We start from the raw sequence: 20,276 nt of genomic DNA, 5'->3' as shown, positions 1-20,276 counted from the left end.
TGATATAACTCATAACGGCGGCAATCAATTTTTAAGAAGAGACAAAAGTATTGAAATTTAAAGGAAGGAAGGTTCAGATTACCTCTTATAATGAGATTAAATACAGTTCTGTACTGTTGAGAACTACATAATAACAAAACTGTTAATTTCAGACGTACCAGTGTTCTGCCTCTTCGCGATCCCAAGCCACTGCCATGTGCAAAGACATCTTCAACTGTCCCGGGTTCCGTTCCTGCAAACAGGTAGTAGACATGGGCTGGTACATGTCCACTTGTATCCAGGACTCCTGCAGCAAGGAGTACCTCAGTGCCTACCCCTCTCCCTGCCGCGCCACCGCCGCCTTTAACGAGATGTGCGCCGTGGCCGGGTTCGACGTGTCCGAGTGCATCCACAAGGAGTGCAACGTGAAGAATGTGTTGGTTGGATCGCATTGTGCTGATACCCTCCCATTCAGGGGTTGTGGACCAACCCTGTGAGGAGACTTTAGTTGTTTAGACGCACTTTCTAGGTGCTATTCTCATTATTTTAGTATTTGATCGCTGTGTGCTGTTGTGACAGGACGTGCTTTAAGGTTAGGCTGGTCAGCATTTACTTAGCACTATCAGCACTCAGCACTGGTCATTGCAGAGCGATTAAGGTAACGAGCCCCAGACACACATTTAACAATCATCTCATTGACTGAAGACAGTGCTGAGTGCATAGATTATAAATATAGATTACAAGTGCATTGCATGTATTTAGTATTGGAGTACAATTGATATTTGCATTTCATCGCTTAATCTGAGTGCGATTTAATCTATTGTCATAGGTTGTAATCTATAGTCATAGATTGTAAGGTATTTGTTATCGTTTGAATTTATGATGATATAATATGAAATTAATTATTTGTGAAAATTTAACAACGAAACTAAATTAATTAGTTAGTTTTTTTGTACCAAAATGTTGATAGATCTGTATCTGAGGAATAATAAGTGCCACAAAATGAGCAATATCAAACCATGATTGATAACGATAACAAACTGAACTGTCCACATTAGTTGATATAATTTAAAACTTATCAGCATTGAAATTTGTTAACAATTGGTCGTGCTTTTCAATCTTTATTCAAAGAAAATCTATACATTCTTTCGCACAAATTGTTTTAAAATCACTTGTCAGCTTTATACAGAACCCCTAGCGATATATCGTCCTTTCGTTTCAAAGTTTACGTTTTATGAGTGCGTGAATGCAGATTATTTTATTATGTATTACTTATCTATTGTTGTAAATAAACTTTCAAGGTGTTAGTGCCGAGTTTTGTCTTCGGGTACAACTCCCCAATCAACCATTTGTTTATTTATTTGTATTATTCAGATAAATTCACTCCAAACTCCATGCAAAAATCCAATCCATAAACTAGATATTGTATCTAAAAAGGCTGTGTAATTTTAAAGTCAAAAAATAATAATTTTCCTTTTCAGGCTCTTTTGACCGAGAAGTCCGCCAGGGAATATCAAATTGTTTTGATACTTGACATGAAATTGTTCGCAAAATTCTGGTGCAGTTTTGTGAAATGTGCTCAGTCAACTGGAAAGTAGATTTTTGGACCTGAAAGTCGCAAAACAAATATTAGCATATATCTCGGCAGAATTTTCTATAAGGAATGTGCTAATGACGTCTGGATAAATGTAAAACAACGTCAACTTGCATATTTATATATGAGTTACGAAGAAACTGAAACATATACCTTAAAATACTTCCTTTTAAAGTTATGGTTAAAAGTTGGATATTTGGCTTCGCAGAATGAGAAAGTGAAAAAATACCGACATATGTGGTATTTTGAGCTAGGAATCTTTTTGAGGTTCAAAAAATTAACTTTTCAGTTGGCTGAGTACATTTTTTAGGGCATCAAAAACTGCGCTAAAATTCTGAGAACAATTTCGTGTCAAGTATTAAAACAATCCGATATACGGATACCCTGGAGGGTGTTTTTGTCAAAACAAGCCCGAAAAGGAAAATTCCCACTTTTTGATTTTAACAGGTTATAAAAACACAGCTTTTCAAGATAAGATATCGAGATTTTACACGCATATATTATATATAAAGTATGTCAGCTAGGTGACATGTTCATACTTAACTTGAGTATGGGGCTTCACGTGTTATACTTATGCCCTCCAAACACTAAGATTGATCATCATACTGTCAATATTGCTAACAATTTAATTGTAACTATCACCTCAAACAAATCAACAGCAACTGCAGAGTCTGTTCCTGATTTTAACAAGAATAATTTTCAACCTGTAAAAATAAAACGAGACCCTCTGCCGGTACTTTTGATGGAAGGTCCAATAAACGACTGGCGTCATGCCAGAGTTAATAAAAACAGCAGCATAATAACACCCCTTTAGATACACCTGGAGCTGGGATCCGTCTCTCCTGGACTGGTCGAAGGGACCCAGCTGAGGATCCGTCAGGCAGGAGACCGTGTAGACGCTAACCATGAAGTGTGTAAGAAGGAAACTATAGGAGAGATGTAGAGCTACTATCTTGGTTTGCTGCTCCTTGTTCCTGCTCCTCGCTCCGGTACCTCCCAGCTCTGTTGTTACCCGACCTGGGCTGGATATCCTCGATACCATGCTATCAAACACAGACCTTATCTCTGACCGTATGTGACTGAGCGAGTGGGTGGATGACTGAAAACTGCCGCAGTGCAGCTTCTGGGCAGACTGGCCGGCTCGTATAGACACGGGGGTGCTAACAGCAGACCTGGGAGGAGGAGTCCTTGTAGCTGTTACCATGGTTACAGCCCGTATTATTATATTATAGGGGTTTCCGCCCAAATGATATGACAGCGGGCAGACTAGCAAGCCACGTACAAAGGTGCTTTGAGTTTGAGGTGCTTTTACACACGATCAAAACAAAATGAAATCATATAGATTCTAAGACTAAAGAGTCTTTGTAATTTGTCAATATAAGTTTTTTGATTTTATTTATAAATGCGACAGAATCTGTGTCTACTAGACACTGTCTAGCTGACTTTTAAATTGCATCAAATTTTAGTGCTTCATAAATCAAATTTATATTTATCTTTAAATAGATCGATGTCTTGTAAGTCATTTCCTACAGTAGTCGCTCAACTGTCAACGTTTCAGCCTCCTCAACCAGTCAATTTCAATGCAATTTAGATGGGTGTTCATGTTAATTGTTATCCGAGCGACTAAATAGAATCTATGCAGGTCGCAGATATCCAACTTTAACTCGCGCCATATGTTTTACCAGCGTAGATTAATATCCGCGAGTATTCCAATTATCATCCGATTACTATTACTTGTTTATGCTCAGTGCTATGAATTTAAACAGCGGTCAGCGACCATATTTTGGTTTTTTTAAACAAGATTCGCAGAGAAAACACCAAGACTTAAGAGCGAAAACACACCAACATGCACGAGGCTAGAAAACATACCAGGAAAGGCAGGAGTCGGAGCGAGATTGGAATATGTTGTGGGTACTGGTGGCTATCACCCGGGCACTGTCCTCCATCCATCTGAAGAGAATATCTCTGATCTTAAGGTGAACCATTCATCATATATCAGCCGGATAGGCCGATACTAATTTAGTAGTTCAGAAGATTATCATTACCCCCAATGGTGATTTTATAATTATATTACCCTTGTCAAAATTATATTCATACGACATGATACATGGTACCGCGACAATTGACCCCCCGACAATTGACCCCCCGACAATTGACCCCCCGACAATTGACCCCCGACAATTGACCCCCCGACAATTGGGTCAGGGTCAGGGTCAGGGTCAGGGTCAGGGTCAGGGTCAGGGTCAGGGTCAGGGTCAGGGTCAGGGTCAGGGTCAGGGTCAGGGTCAGGGTCAGGGTCAGGGTCAGGGTCAGGGTCAGGGTCAGGGTCAGGGTCAGGGTCAGGGTCAGGGTCAGGGTCAGGGTCAGGGTCAGGGTCAGGGTCAGGGTCAGGGTCAGTGTCATGGTCAGGGTCAGGGTCAGGGTCAGGGTCAGGGTCAGGGTCAGGGTCAGGGTCAGGGTCAGGGTCAGGGTCAGGGTCAGGGTCAGGGTCAGGGTCAGGGTCAGGGTCAGGGTCAGGGTCAGGGTCAGGGTCAGGGTCAGGGTCAGGGTCAGGGTCAGGGTCAGGGTCAGGGTCAGGGTCAGGGTCAGGGTCAGGGTCAGGGTCAGGGTCAGGGTCAGGGTCAGGGTCAGGGTCAGGGTCAGGGTCAGGGTCAGGGTCAGGGTCAGGGTCAGGGTCAGGGTCAGGGTCAGGGTCAGGGTTAATTGTATTAAATTATATTTTCGGGGGGTCAATTGTCGGGGGTCAATTGTCGGGGGGTCAATTGTCGCCCACCCATGATACATATACGAACATAAGAGCTTCAGTTAATATTCACACGTATGAATAGTCATGTTGACTCTTAAACTCAATTTTCTACTGTCCGAATCTGCAGTGCAGATATTTATATAATCCATGTCTTTTAGCTATATTTAGCTAGTGCCGGTATTAATTTTTGTCTTAATGCATAAAACTTGTTTCATCCTCCCGTAAAAAGGTGCACTTGCAAAACAGACAGAAATCGAATCTTCGACTTTACCATGCTATCGGCAATCAAACATAAATCATGTTAGTGATTACGGATTCTACGCTTTCGCCTGGCATATTTATTGTTTTTAAAGTTTTCTAAAGGTGACTACACATTTTCAGAATAATTTTTCTTGAATTCTATTTTAATATGTAATAACTAATAATTTTAAAACCTTGTTTTTAGCAAAAAAAAACCATAACGGCGTTTAAGATTTGGCTTCAGAAATTCTATTAAAAGCACGAGATTACAATAATCAATAATTTCTTCGGAAGAAACTTTAAACAGAAGAACTAGTAAACAAATCATAACAAACCTGAAAATCTCCTTGTTATGTTCGAGGTCGTGATAAGAAGTCTGCGAGCGTGTGGCAGTGTTAGTGGTAAAGAAAGAAGCCTGGTTCAGTCCGGCACTCTGTACTGGCTCCTGCTCCGATCCCTCAAATACTGCGGAGTGAGGGAGGGAATTGAGATCAGACATGACTTTCATTCTTTTACAAATAAATTTACATTTCCCCGCATTAACATTAAATCACCCTAAAAGTCTCTGGCTTTTATAATTACTGGGCGGCGCTCAGCCAGTCATTCCGCCGAATCTCTATTTATATAATAGTGTGGGGTCCCCATGTAATTGTAAACTCGTACCGGTAGGTAAAGGTACCATGGTCTGAGCCAGCATCTTCCTGAGCCCCGCCTGTATGAAACTCTTAGGCTGTTTCTTCTTTTTCTTGGTGAAGACCTTAAAGTCGACCAGTATAGAGAGGATCAGGATAATGAGAATAAGTTCCAACAAAAGGAGTGGTCCAGCAAAACAGCCTATCATCAAATATCTGAGGGGCCAAGTTTTTAACATTTCATGATTGAAGTACGATTATAGTATATTTATTTATAAATATAACACTCAAACAAAAGAAGAAGTTTGATAAACGTATAATTATATTTATTTTAAATTTAAATGTAGATTGTAGACGTTACCTTTCAACACCGCTCGGAGGAATCTTGAAATGTGGATATGCCCAGCTTTCTTCAACACCAATATTAAATCCTGAATTTTTATATTATTTAAACGATTCGAGCGAACAGTCGTGAACTCGTTCTTTATTTAACCCTATTGAATCCTCTGGAATCGATACTTTTATTAATTATCATTAATTAATTTATTATTAATACTTATGTTTGGACTGGTGACAAGGTTAAGTTATCAGTTCTAACTCCGAATCTTTATGTCGCCGACTAGCCACCCAGCAAATTTACATTGTGTTAATAACCAGAACTGTTACAATTTTCTAAACTTAGAGCTCGGCAAATTGACTGCTCAATATTAGAGATTGTTTAATCACAAAAATTGTTAAATCATAAAAATTGTTTAGTTACAAAAAATAAACCAGAACTTGATGTTGATATAACCGGAACCCTGTACTGGAACTGTACTGGAACGAGAAAAGTTGCCAACATCTGTCATTACTTAATTAAGAGACATATCCGTTTAACACGCGGGATTAATTCTAATTATATCACGCTTCCTTATATGGTAAGTTTAACGGTTTAGCTACATATATTTAACAAAATAATTGATTCTTAACCAGACGGTAACTCGCACCGCAAATAGCATCGAACAGCCTACCATATTCACTTCTCGATTATATTAAAACTGAAAGTTTTTTGTCGTACCATCCTCAGAGCAGGAAATATTGAAGGGTCCGATTATTTTTAGAAAGCAACTTTTGTCGAACCCAGTTAATTGTAAAGTATAGCATACCTCTAACGATAAAGGGAGCTAGGACAGCAGAACTCCACGCCCAGGAGAGACTGGAACCAGAGACAACGTATGTCATGTTGACGATACTTTCGTACCTGCAAGACAGTACCTTTAACTAAGAGAGTAGGAGACGGGAGCCTAATCTTAATTCAGGATAAAAACTCTTATCAATTGTAAAATCAGTTGAACTTGGAGGGTAACTATTAAAACAAATGGGGGTGATCGGTTACCTTAGAGGAGCGAAGTGAATGATGAACCTGCCAGTAACGACAAGACAGAGGAACATTGGAGTTAATAGGACCACAAGATGCCACACCACCCCACCTAGCCAACACACTATGTTATCTACTTGTCTGTAGTCAAACATGGTCCGTCCTGAGGAACATTGGAGTTAACAGGACCACAAGATGCCACACCGCCCCACCTAGCCAACACACTATGTTATCTACTTGTCTGTAGTCAAACATGGTCCGTCCTGAGGAACATTGGAGTTAACAGGACCACAAGATGCCACACCGCCCCACCTAGCCAACATACTATGTTATCTACTTGTCTGTAGTCAAACATGGTCCGTCCTGAGGAACATTGGAGTTAACAGGACCACAAGATGCCACACCGCCCCACCTAGCCAACACACTATGTTATCTACTTGTCTGTAGTCAAACATGGTCCGTCCTGAGGAACATTGGAGTTAACAGGACCACAAGATGCCACACCGCCCCACCTAGCCAACACACTATGTTATCTACTTGTCTGTAGTCAAACATGGTCTGTCCTGTGGAACATTGGAGTTAACAGGACCACAAGATGCCACACCGCCCCACCTAGCCAACACACTATGTTATCTACTTGTCTGTAGTCAAACATGGTCCGTCCTGAGGAACATTGGAGTTAACAGGACCACAAGATGCCACACCGCCCCGCCTAGCCAACACACTATGTTATCTACTTGTCTGTAGTCAAACATGGTCCGTCCTGAGGAACATTGGAGTTAACAGGACTACAAGATGCCACACCGCCCCACCTAGCCAACACACTATGTTATCTACTTGTCTGTAGTCAAACATGGTCCGTCCTGAGGAACATTGGAGTTAACAGGACCACAAGATGCCACACCACCCCACCTAGCCAACACACTATGTTATCTACTTGTCTGTAGTCAAACATGGTCCGTCCTGAGGAACATTGGAGTTAGCAGGACCACAAGATGCCACACCGCCCCACCTAGCCAACACACTATGTTATCTACTTGTCTGTAGTCAAACATGGTCCGTCCTGAGGAACATTGGAGTTAACAAGACCACAAGATGCCACACCGCCCCACCTAGCCAACACACTATGTTATCTACTTGTCTGTAGTCAAACATGGTCCGTCCTGAGGAACATTGGAGTTAGCAGGACCACAAGATGCCACACCGCCCCACCTAGCCAACACACTATGTTATCTACTTGTCTGTAGTCAAACATGGTCCGTCCTGTGGAACATTGGAGTTAACAGGACCACAAGATGCCACACCGCCCCACCTAGCCAACACACTATGTTATCTACTTGTCTGTAGTCGAACATGGTCCGTCCTGAGGAACATGGGAGTTAACAAGACCACAAGATGCCACACCACCCCACCTAGCCAACACACTATGTTATCTACTTGTCTGTAGTCAAACATGGTCCGTCCTGAGGAACATTGGAGTTAACAGGACCACAAGATGCCACACCGCCCCACCTAGCCAACACACTATGTTATCTACTTGTCTGTAGTCAAACATGGTCCGTCCTGAGGAACATTGGAGTTAACAGGACCACAAGATGCCACACCGCCCCACCTAGCCAACATACTATGTTATCTACTTGTCTGTAGTCAAACATGGTCCGTCCTGAGGAACATGGGAGTTAACAGGACCACAAGATGCCACACCACCCCACCTAGCCAACATACTATGTTATCTACTTGTCTGTAGTCAAACATGGTCCGTCCTGAGGAACATTGGAGTTAACAAGACCACAAGATGTCACACCACCCCACCTAGCCAACACACTATGTTATCTACTTATCTGTAGTCAAACATGGTCCGTCCTGAGGAACATTGGAGTTAACAAGACCACAAGATGTCACACCACCCCACCTAGCCAACACACTATGTTATCTACTTGTCTGTAGTCAAACATGGTCCGTCCTGAGGAACATTGGAGTTAACAGGACCACAAGATGTCACACCACCCCACCTAGCCAACACACTATGTTATCTACTTCTCTGTAGTCAAACATGGTCCGTCCTGAGGAACATTGGAGTTAGCAGGACCACAAGATGCCACACCACCCCACCTAGCCAACACACTATGTTATCTACTTGTCTGTAGTCAAACATGGTCCGTCCTGAGGAACATTGGAGTTAGCAGGACCACAAGATGCCACACCGCCCCACCTAGCCAACACACTATGTTATCTACTTGTCTGTAGTCAAACATGGTCCGTCCTGAGGAACATTGGAGTTAACAGGACCACAAGATACCACACCGCCCCACCTAGCCAACACACTATGTTATCTACTTGTCTGTAGTCAAACATGGTCCGTCCTGAGGAACATTGGAGTTAGCAGGACCACAAGATGCCACACCACCCCACCTAGCCAACACACTATGTTATCTACTTGTCTGTAGTCAAACATGGTCCGTCCTGAGGAACATTGGAGTTAGCAGGACCACAAGATGCCACACCACCCCACCTAGCCAACACACTATGTTATCTACTTGTCTGTAGTCAAACATGGTCCGTCCTGAGGAACATTGGAGTTAACAGGACCACAAGATGCCACACCACCCCACCTAGCCAACACACTATGTTATCTACTTGTCTGTAGTCAAACATGGTCCGTCCTGAGGAACATTGGAGTTAACAAGACCACAAGATGCCACACCGCCCCACCTAGCCAACACACTATGTTATCTACTTGTCTGTAGTCAAACATGGTCCGTCCTGTGGAACATTGGAGTTAACAGGACCACAAGATGCCACACCACCCCACCTAGCCAACACACTATGTTATCTACTTGTCTGTAGTCAAACATGGTCTGTCCTGAGGAACATTGGAGTTAGCAGGACCACAAGATGCCACACCACCCCACCTAGCCAACACACTATGTTATCTACTTGTCTGTAGTCAAACATGGTCTGTCCTGAGGAACATTGGAGTTAGCAGGACCACAAGATGCCACACCGCCCCACCTAGCCAACACACTATGTTATCTACTTGTCTGTAGTCAAACATGGTCCGTCCTGAGGAACATTGGAGTTAGCAGGACCACAAGATGCCACACCACCCCACCTAGCCAACACACTATGTTATCTACTTGTCTGTAGTCAAACATGGTCCGTCCTGAGGAACATTGGAGTTAGCAGGACCACAAGATGCCACACCACCCCACCTAGCCAACACACTATGTTATCTACTTGTCTGTAGTCAAACATGGTCCGTCCTGAGGAACATTGGAGTTAACAAGACTACAAGATGCCACACCGCCCCACCTAGCCAACACACTATGTTATCTACTTGTCTGTAGTCAAACATGGTCCGTCCTGAGGAACATTGGAGTTAACAAGACTACAAGATGCCACACCACCCCACCTAGCCAACACACTATGTTATCTACTTGTCTGTAGTCAAACATGGTCCGTCCTGAGGAACATTGGAGTTAACAAGACTACAAGGTGCCACACCGCCCCACCTAGCCAACACACTATGTTATCTACTTGTCTGTAGTCAAACATGGTCCGTCCTGAGGAACATTGGAGTTAACAGGACCACAAGATGCCACACCGCCCCACCTAGCCAACACACTATGTTATCTACTTGTCTGTAGTCAAACATGGTCCGTCCTGAGGAACATTGGAGTTAGCAGGACCACAAGATGCCACACCGCCCCACCTAGCCAACACACTATGTTATCTACTTGTCTGTAGTCAAACATGGTCCGTCCTGAGGAACATTGGAGTTAGCAGGACCACAAGATGCCACACCGCCCCACCTAGCCAACACACTATGTTATCTACTTGTCTGTAGTCAAACATGGTCCGTCCTGAGGAACATTGGAGTTAACAAGACTACAAGATGCCACACCTCCCCACCTAGCCAACACACTATGTTATCTACTTGTCTGTAGTCAAACATGGTCCGTCCTGAGGAACATTGGAGTTAGCAGGACCACAAGATGCCACACCGCCCCACCTAGCCAACACACTATGTTATCTACTTGTCTGTAGTCAAACATGGTCCGTCCTGAGGAACATTGGAGTTAACAAGACCACAAGATGCCACACCGCTCCACCTAGCCAACACACTATGTTATCTACTTGTCTGTAGTCAAACATGGTCCGTCCTGAGGAACATTGGAGTTAACAAGACTACAAGATGCCACACCGCCCCGCCTAGCCAACACACTATGTTATCTACTTGTCTGTAGTCAAACATGGTCCGTCCTGAGGAACATTGGAGTTAACAGGACCACAGGATGCCACACCACCCCACCTAGCCAACACACTATGTTATCTACTTGTCTGTAGTCAAACATGGTCCGTCCTGAGGAACATTGGAGTTAGCAGGACCACAAGATGCCACACCGCCCCACCTAGCCAACACACTATGTTATCTACTTGTCTGTAGTCAAACATGGTCCGTCCTGAGGAACATTGGAGTTAACAGGACCACAAGATGCCACACCGCCCCACCTAGCCAACACACTATGTTATCTACTTGTCTGTAGTCAAACATGGTCCGTCCTGAGGAACATTGGAGTTAACAGGACCACAAGATGCCACACCACCCCACCTAGCCAACACACTATGTTATCTACTTGTCTGTAGTCAAACATGGTCCGTCCTGAGGAACATTGGAGTTAACAAGACCAGAAAATGCCACACCGCCCCACCTAGCCAACACACTATGTTGTCTACTTGTCTGTAGTCGAAAATGGTCCGTCCTGAGGAACATTGGAGTTAACAAGACCACACCACCCCACCTAGCCAACACACTATGTTATCTACTTGTCTGTAGTCAAACATGGTCTGTCCTGAGGAACATTGGAGTTAACAGGACCACAAGATACCACACCACCCCACCTAGCCAACACACTATGTTATCTACTTGTCTGTAGTCAAACATGGTCCGTCCTGAGGAACATTGGAGTTAACAGGACCACAAGATGCCACACCACCCCACCTAGCCAACACACTATGTTATCTACTTGTCTGTAGTCAAACATGGTCCGTCCTGAGGAACATTGGAGTTAACAGGACCACAAGATGCCACACCACCCCACCTAGCCAACACACTATGTTATCTACTTGTCTGTAGTCAAACATGGTCCGTCCTGAGGAACATTGGAGTTAACAAGACCACAAGATGCCACACCGCCCCACCTAGCCAACACACTATGTTATCTACTTGTCTGTAGTCGAACATGGTCCGTCCTGAGGAACATTGGAGTTAGCAGGACCACAAGATGCCACACCACCCCACCTAGCCAACACACTATGTTATCTACTTGTCTGTAGTCAAACATGGTCCGTCCTGAGGAACATTGGAGTTAACAGGACCACAAGATGCCACACCACCCCACCTAGCCAACACACTATGTTATCTACTTGTCTGTAGTCAAACATGGTCCGTCCTGAGGAACATTGGAGTTAACAAGACCACAAGATGTCACACCACCCCACCTAGCCAACACACTATGTTATCTACTTGTCTGTAGTCAAACATGGTCCGTCCTGAGGAACATTGGAGTTAACAAGACCACAAAATGCCACACCGCCCCACCTAGCCAACACACTATGTTATCTACTTGTCTGTAGTCAAACATGGTCCGTTCTGAGGAACATTGGAGTTAACAGGACCACAAGATGCCACACCGCCCCACCTAGCCAACACACTATGTTATCTACTTGTCTGTAGTCAAACATGGTCCGTCCTGAGGAACATTGGAGTTAACAGGACCACAAGATGCCACACCACCCCACCTAGCCAACACACTATGTTATCTACTTGTCTGTAGTCAAACATGGTCCGTCCTGAGGAACATTGGAGTTAACAGGACCACAAGATGCCACACCGCCCCACCTAGCCAACACACTATGTTATCTACTTGTCTGTAGTCAAACATGGTCCGTCCTGAGGAACATTGGAGTTAACAGGACCACAAGATGCCACACCACCCCACCTAGCCAACACACTATGTTATCTACTTGTCTGTAGTCAAACATGGTCCGTCCTGAGGAACATTGGAGTTAACAAGACCACAAGATGCCACACCACCCCACCTAACCAACACACTATGTTATCTACTTGTCTGTAGTCAAACATGGTCCGTCCTGTGGAACATTGGAGTTAACAGGACCACAAGATGCCACACCACCCCACCTAGCCAACACACTATGTTATCTACTTGTCTGTAGTCAAACATGGTCCGTCCTGAGGAACATTGGAGTTAACAGGACCACAAGATGCCACACCACCCCACCTAGCCAACACACTATGTTATCTACTTGTCTGTAGTCAAACATGGTCCGTCCTGAGGAACATTGGAGTTAACAGGACTACAAGATGCCACACCACCCCACCTAGCCAACACACTATGTTATCTACTTGTCTGTAGTCAAACATGGTCCGTCCTGAGGAACATTGGAGTTAACAGGATCACAAGATGCCACACCACCCCACCTAGCCAACACACTATGTTATCTACTTGTCTGTAGTCAAACATGGTCCGTCCTGAGGAACATTGGAGTTAACAGGACCACAAGATGCCACACCACCCCACCTAGCCAACACACTATGTTATCTACTTGTCTGTAGTCAAACATGGTCCGTCCTGAGGAACATTGGAGTTAGCAGGACCACAAGATACCACACCACCCCACCTAGCCAACACACTATGTTATCTACTTGTCTGTAGTCAAACATGGTCCGTCCTGCGGAACATTGGAGTTAACAAGACAACAAGATGCCACACCACCCCACCTAGCCAACACACTATGTTATCTACTTGTCTGTAGTCAAACATGGTCCGTCCTGAGGAACATTGGAGTTAACAGGACCACAAGATGCCACACCGCCCCACCTAGCCAACACACTATGTTATCTACTTGTCTGTAGTCAAACATGGTCCGTCCTGAGGAACATTGGAGTTAACAGGACCACAAGATGCCACACCGCCCCACCTAGCCAACACACTATGTTATCTACTTGTCTGTAGTCAAACATGGTCCGTCCTGAGGAATATTGGAGTTAACAGGACCACAAGATGCCACACCGCCCCGCCTAGCCAACACACTATGTTATCTACTTGTCTGTAGTCAAACATGGTCCGTCCTGCGGGGTGATCAGTTCAGATGGGGTGCTGACTTAACAATTAACGGTAACTTCGGGAAAAGCAGTTCATTTAATGGGTTAATCGGATACCATTTACAATCTGAAAACGTGAAGTATGGGTCATTTACAGGAGTTCGGTCATGGTGTATCATATTGAAATTAATTACAGTATTTTATTAAAATTAAACTCTTGTAAACAAATGACATACCCGACAGAAGAATGAAGGCAGAAATAAAAGAAGAGAAACCACCAAAAATGTGAACGAAGCTTATCTGCGCGAATATAAAGTCACAAACACTCTTTCTTGTCTGATAACGTATAACTTGGATGACTAGGGCATTTCCTGTGGAAAACTTTGATGAAATAAGACAAAAATAAAAATATTATTTTAACAATGATTAGGATTGGACCATTGGACACCACTCAGAGTGGTCAGTGACCACTCTTGTTTAATATGATGTGAGCGGAAACCGAATACATTACAAGTTACAAATTCGTACCAAGAAACGTACAAACTTTAAAATGACGAGTTGTCTTAAGAAAATAATATTAATTACAATTTAGCATGCAATTTGGCATACCTCCAATTATTTATTATTTTTAAACCTTCAATTGCATCAAACATTAATTACGGTCCATTTGCTGTTTCTTGAAGACACGAAGCTGTTTTACTGTACGGCTCTAGCCTTTCTCGATCCGCCGAATCTTCAATCGGAAGCTTCTTCATTAGAAGCTTCAGCAGGGTGAAAGGACTGAAGTCTTCATCCAGAGTGAGAATATGGGTAGTAATGGGTAGCCTATGCTTTGAAGACGAGGCGGGAAGTCTAAACAGACTGGGGGGATGACGAACATGTCTTAATCTTATGGTAGTTTCTCAAAACAACTCGACTTTTATTTCGTTATAATATATGATATAATAATTACGTTAATAATGCACTGTATTTATATTACTGATATTTATATTATTGCAGGAATAACGATGTTTACAGTGGAGATCGTTCGTCCGTTCTATCTATGATCATTGATCATCAATGCGTTGATGGCTGAGGACCAAGTTTTTGTTATTAACCAAAGAAAATTAGTAGGGTAAATTGGATCGCGTCGACCATCGTTTTATTTTTTATTATTCAGAGAGGCTGGGGAGTGAGGATAGCATGAAAATGCTTTGCCTGCCCCTGGGGTATGGCATCCTTAATGGTGGATGCCGGAGTTAGCAATGAGGAGATGGTGAAGTTTGGGAGGATGTGTGGATGTTCTATAACTATAGTGCCGAATGGATAATGAACTAAGCCAGAATGAGTGTAGAATTTGGGACACTCCGGTCTGATCCAGTTTCTCGGGCTCATGTCGACTATTTGTTTGTGTATAGACAGACGGGCTACGGCACGGTGAATACTCTTCTTTCGATGCTATTTAAAATTTAACGTTAATGTTCTCGCGTGAATTAATTATCTTGATTTTAAAAGATTCTGAAGATGTGCCCAAGGTAAGTGAAGTTAACCAAGCACAATATGTGAAAGTTCGGCAGACCACAAATTACACCAAAGTCCTTGATCGTGACCACAACTTAAATATTGCTTTGAATTTAAACTACTAAAATGTTAGTAATATTTATTGTTTTAAATAGTCATTACCTGAGATGATGACAAGTGAGAAGACGACTAAAAGAGCTCCAATAAAATAGTCCAATCCTGGGATACCAGTTGGAGCAGGTCCTGATCCGGTAAATAACAAGTCCGTCTTGTTATCCACCAACTCCATCCTCACTGAGTGAACTAAGGTGGTTGTAGTATTAAGCAGCAACGATTATTAAAGTAACAAAATAACACTTTGTGATAAATTGAATTGGAGAGTTTGGGTGGATATTGGTTCAAACTTCGTTTTATCTTTTTACTGAAAAGAAACGAGCTCTCCACAGACTGCACAATATTTTCTTTATAAAACGTCAATAAAAAGCATATCCAAAGCTTAATAGGTCGCACTAAAAAAGTACAGTCAATAAACATAACATCCTTACAGTTTGTAGCGATAACGATAACATGCGGCACTTCCTTAGTTGTATTTAGAAAATAGAAAAGCCAAAGTTCCTTTGTGAACTTCACCGACCTTTGTTCTTCAGAAGCTATGGTAATATATAACAGTATAACTAAGCAGCTTACGTCAGATCTAAGCTATTACCAGGACAATTTGTGTGTATTTGGTAACAATTGTGTAAACTTTGAATAAAATGAAATTTTAATCATCTCTTTAAACGCTAATTATACTTGTAAATAGGGAGTTACGAATTTTGTTTGGGTTGGGAATGGGTTGGGAATGGGATCAAAGTAACTCTAACTCAATAATAGACTGGTGCAGTCAAGGAGGTGGTCCGCGGATTGCGTGATGGCCGTGAAGATGCCTACTTCTAAACCTATCAATAGGTTCAATAGGTAGGTGTAGAATGATTATTAATATTAGCATCCCATTTCTTATTCTTAAACCGTAGCATTTCAATTAGGACCGTTCGAAACTATTGGCTATAATTCTTGTCATGATTATGCCTATGGAGTATGGCTATTTAATAGTCAAGCTATAACTAATAATTGCATGATCAATGATCATTAAAAGTAGAACGATAACGAAATCAACAGTAATATGAGCAAAAATATTTAAGCCAGCCAACGGCTTAATTCGACTATAGCAAAACAATTTACAATTGCAAGTGTCAATTTTTTATGCTTATATCATGTTATGCAAACATTAACAAAAATTAAAAGAATTCTTCCAGGAATTAGGGTTCCAGTTAAAAGAAAAATTCGCTAATTTAATTGCTTGTACAAAATAAAAGAATTGAGGGACGAAACGTAAAAGTATGTACATCATACATAAGTTCATAGTATACCAAAACCTTCAATTTTATATTTTGACCATGTATTTAACTTTACCGCTGAGTTGTAGATAATTTTTAGTAGCTAAAACATTCATGGATAATCATCAAATATGGGAATTATCATAGAACAAGCAGAACTTAATGACATATATGCTTAAGAAGAGCCAACCTGCATCTGACCTCCCGATATACTGATAGACTGTTTCGTCATAAACGTTCAATTATCGTAAAACGTAATGGCAAAGTTTTAGTTACTGTAGATCTTTGTTTGGAACCAGTTACCATACGATTTTAGAGTTGTAATCTCAAAGAATTTGGATACTCATCTTTTGTACCATTATGGATGGACATTTTGATTTATACTTTTATATATGGATACATCATTTATGCTCCGTATCGAGCTTTAATTATCATTAAATACTCGCTGTATATGCGTCATGCTCTCAGTCATAAGCCTAATCAGTAATCTTGTCTACTGGCCCTGACGTTGCGAGTTCGAATCCCAGTTGGGCCAAGATTTCAAAATTAATGGGCAGCCGTCACTCACCAAACCATGGTGTGAATGGTAGTGGCTTTCATTAAAGCTGCGAAAATAACACGAGTGCATGATATGCCTGGGGTTGCGAAATCTGTACCGAAAGGACCGTGGCCGCACCGCAAAAGAGATCGGCCCCTCGATCCTAGCTTGCTAGGGTCGCCATTGTTGTTGTGTGTGTGTTGTACTTGTTGTTGTTGTTGTATATGCGTCATGCTCTCTGTTATAAGCCTAATCAGTAATCTTAGACATGAAAAACGTAAATAATAAACCTTATGTATTACATGCACAGCAATGTTGGGCGGTAAGAAACAAAATGAAGTTTTACCGCAATTAATGCTACTATACAGCTAATTGTGCTCTCTAGATCTAGCAAAATGAGCGAAAGGGAGTTTTTAGTGTTTTCCCCTTTCAGCTTTTTGACTACACCCTGGATTGGCACTAGATTTCGTCCAGAGTGAAAATGATCGTGAGGTATTTGTTAGAACAGACCTAAAGTTGGAGGAGAACATACTCACCCTCTGTACGGAAGCTAGTTCACGTCTAGGTTGAATGAAAAGATCTCTACGGTTTATTAAGGAATCGTAAACAAAAGAGGGAATTCTATCTATCACTAACTAGAAGACGTTTTGAAAATTGCAGTGTTGTCTGGAGGCAACGCCCAACAAGTGTTGTCTTAATTAACAAAGTTGCAAGAGCAGCACAGAGCAATTAAGTGGATCCTTGGTGAACATGATCATCACTACATTAATGACATCGAGTAATTGGCTAGGTTAAGAGCACTAGACCTGATGACAATGGAGCTGAAGTTTGAATATACAGACCTAATATTATTCCACCAGATATGTACAATGTACATCAATCTGTACTGAAGTTCCCATGATCCTACTTGCTTAACCCCGATCACATCCAGCTTAACCAGCTGGTAGTTAGGGTAGTTAGTAAGTTTGCGTACCAACATAAAGCGCGATCGTCGAGACATAATGAATTTATACATCTCGAATGCCTGATATCAGACCAGACACAACAACTTTTGGTTGAGGTGTAATGGGGAAACACGAGCAGTTACCATAGTTACACAATTAGTTACCATAGTTACACAATTAGTTACCAAAGGCGACAGACCAGACACAACAACTTTTGGTTGAGGTGTAATGGGGAAACACGAGCAGTTACCATAGTTACACAATTAGTTACCATAGTTACACAATTAGTTACCATAGTTACACAATTAGTTACTATAGTTACACAATTAGTTACCAAAGGCGACAGACCAGACACAACAACTTTTGGTTGAGGTGTAATGGGGAAACACGAGCAGTTACCATAGTTACACAATTAGTTACCATAGTTACACAATTAGTTACCAAAGGCGACAGACCAGACACAACAACTTTTGGTTGAGGTGTAATGGGGAAACACGAGCAGTTACCATAGTTACACAATTAGTTACCATAGTTACACAATTAGTTACCATAGTTACACAATTAGTTACTATAGTTACACAATTAGTTACCAAAGGCGACAGACCAGACACAACAACTTTTGGTTGAGGTGTAATGGGGAAACACGAGCAGTTACCATAGTTACACAATTAGTTACCATAGTTACACAATTAGTTACCATAGTTACACAATTAGTTACCAAAGGCGACAGACCAGACACAACAACTTTTGGTTGAGGTGTAATGGGGAAACACGAGCAGTTACCATAGTTACACAATTAGTTACCATAGTTACACAATTAGTTACCATAGTTACACAATTAGTTACCAAAGGCGACAGACCAGACACAACAACTTTTGGTTGAGGTGTAATGGGGAAACACGAGCACACTGATCTTTTAATAGGTATATCTCCGGAACTCACTTACTCATGCATTTTGTATTTATACAATATGGTATTTTAAGGACACGTTTTACCCTACGTAATGGATATAGAAAATCCTTATATTAGGATTTATCCTAACAGTAATCCTTAGGATTTATCCTAACAATAATTTTAATTTTAGCCTGATGACAGTTTAGCACACTGAAAGCTCGCGTTTCCTCCTAAACAGTAGTTTTACTTGTCCTACCTAGTCTATACTACCGGATATTATTCCTGGAATCATTATCTTATCATGAGTCTGATAAACAGCGAAGTGCGAACCTCTCCAGAATCTCATAATGCTTCATGATTTCGTTTCTTTCTTTTGGGGGGGGGGGGGGGGGGGTGTAACCCAAAAAAACCCAAAAAAACCCAATCCCAGTATTACCTTTTTCAGGGTAGGAGTTGGGTTTTTTTGGTTTTTTTACAAATTTTTCATTTGAAGGAAATAAAATCATGTAGGCACCTAGCAAAACAATTATCAGTACAACATCACTGTTGTGGTTCATCACTACAACATCACAATAGATATAATCGCTTAAATATCACCCAAAAGCAGTATTTTATTCACTGATGTGCTCAGAAGAAGTTGGCCATCCCGATATGATATCAGCCATATGTAATGCTCACTTCGATGGCCATGGCAAATTGAGTTAGTAGGGACGCAACTCACTGATGACCCCAACCCTGACCGCAACCGGTACGAGAGGAATAAAGCCTTTCTTCTCACCTTCACGATCTCTGTTTCCGTTTTCCTGATCATCCGCTTAACGAGAAACCATACTCTATTTCCAACTGAAAGAATCTTGCAGTTACCATCAGCTGCATGATCACATATATCTTCGCTTGTTTATGGCCCTGGAGTCGCTAAAATCTTGACTGGGATGGCATTCGATCTCGCCCTCCATTTAGGCAAACCTCAACAGCCGTATCATGATGCAGAGAATCACCATACACAGTTACTATTTTCGCCCATTCCTCTGATGAGTCAATATCCTCCACTTCCTCTTCTTCATCATCTGTTTCCGCTTCGTCACTCTCTGCTCCGTCAGAAGATGTTTGGAAAGCCTCTCCTTTAAAGTTACAGTGTTCTTGAAGGAGTCTTCTACCCCTTGAGACTCCCTTCTTCATAGCTTGTAACAATCTTGGGATTGAAGTATCTTTACCTCTAAATAGTTTCTCTGCTTTCGGATGCGGTATAACAAGCTTGTTGCGAGAGTGGGCAACTGTTACAGGGATCAAACTTTTGCCGAGTGCATCAAGCTCGAGGGAACGGTTTGATTTGCCCATGCCAACCAACAT

The 20,276-nt window shown here is 42.1% G+C and overlaps 2 protein-coding genes across 2 annotated transcripts in view; one reads left to right on the top strand and one right to left on the bottom strand.

Annotated features, from left to right (window-relative positions):
- The window catches only part of LOC134816683 (kielin/chordin-like protein), a 16,951-nt gene extending 15,627 nt beyond the window's left edge, over nucleotides 1–1,324 (top strand). The window contains exon 11 of the mRNA XM_063825637.1: nucleotides 153–1,324. Within this exon, the coding sequence (XP_063681707.1) occupies nucleotides 153–476 (324 nt within the window). The 3' untranslated portion in view covers nucleotides 477–1,324. The remainder of the gene's footprint in view (nucleotides 1–152) is intronic.
- LOC134816877 (uncharacterized) lies at nucleotides 1,292–20,276 on the bottom strand. Its single transcript, XM_063825878.1, has 11 exons — nucleotides 19,893–20,276; nucleotides 19,648–19,729; nucleotides 15,337–15,468; nucleotides 13,911–14,045; nucleotides 6,567–6,711; nucleotides 6,337–6,431; nucleotides 5,553–5,622; nucleotides 5,223–5,407; nucleotides 4,895–5,024; nucleotides 3,443–3,523; nucleotides 1,292–2,745 (listed from the first exon to the last, which is right to left on the bottom strand). The coding sequence occupies exons 1-11, from the start codon at nucleotides 20,274–20,276 to the stop codon at nucleotides 2,226–2,228; spliced, it is 1,959 nt and encodes a 652-aa protein (XP_063681948.1). The 3' UTR covers nucleotides 1,292–2,225.

The sequence above is a fragment of the Bolinopsis microptera genome, chromosome 6 (assembly GCF_026151205.1).
Source record: "Bolinopsis microptera isolate Bmic1 chromosome 6, MBARI_Bmic_1.0, whole genome shotgun sequence".
NCBI lineage: Eukaryota > Metazoa > Ctenophora > Tentaculata > Lobata > Bolinopsidae > Bolinopsis > Bolinopsis microptera.
This window is presented reverse-complemented; position numbering and strand designations above follow the sequence as displayed.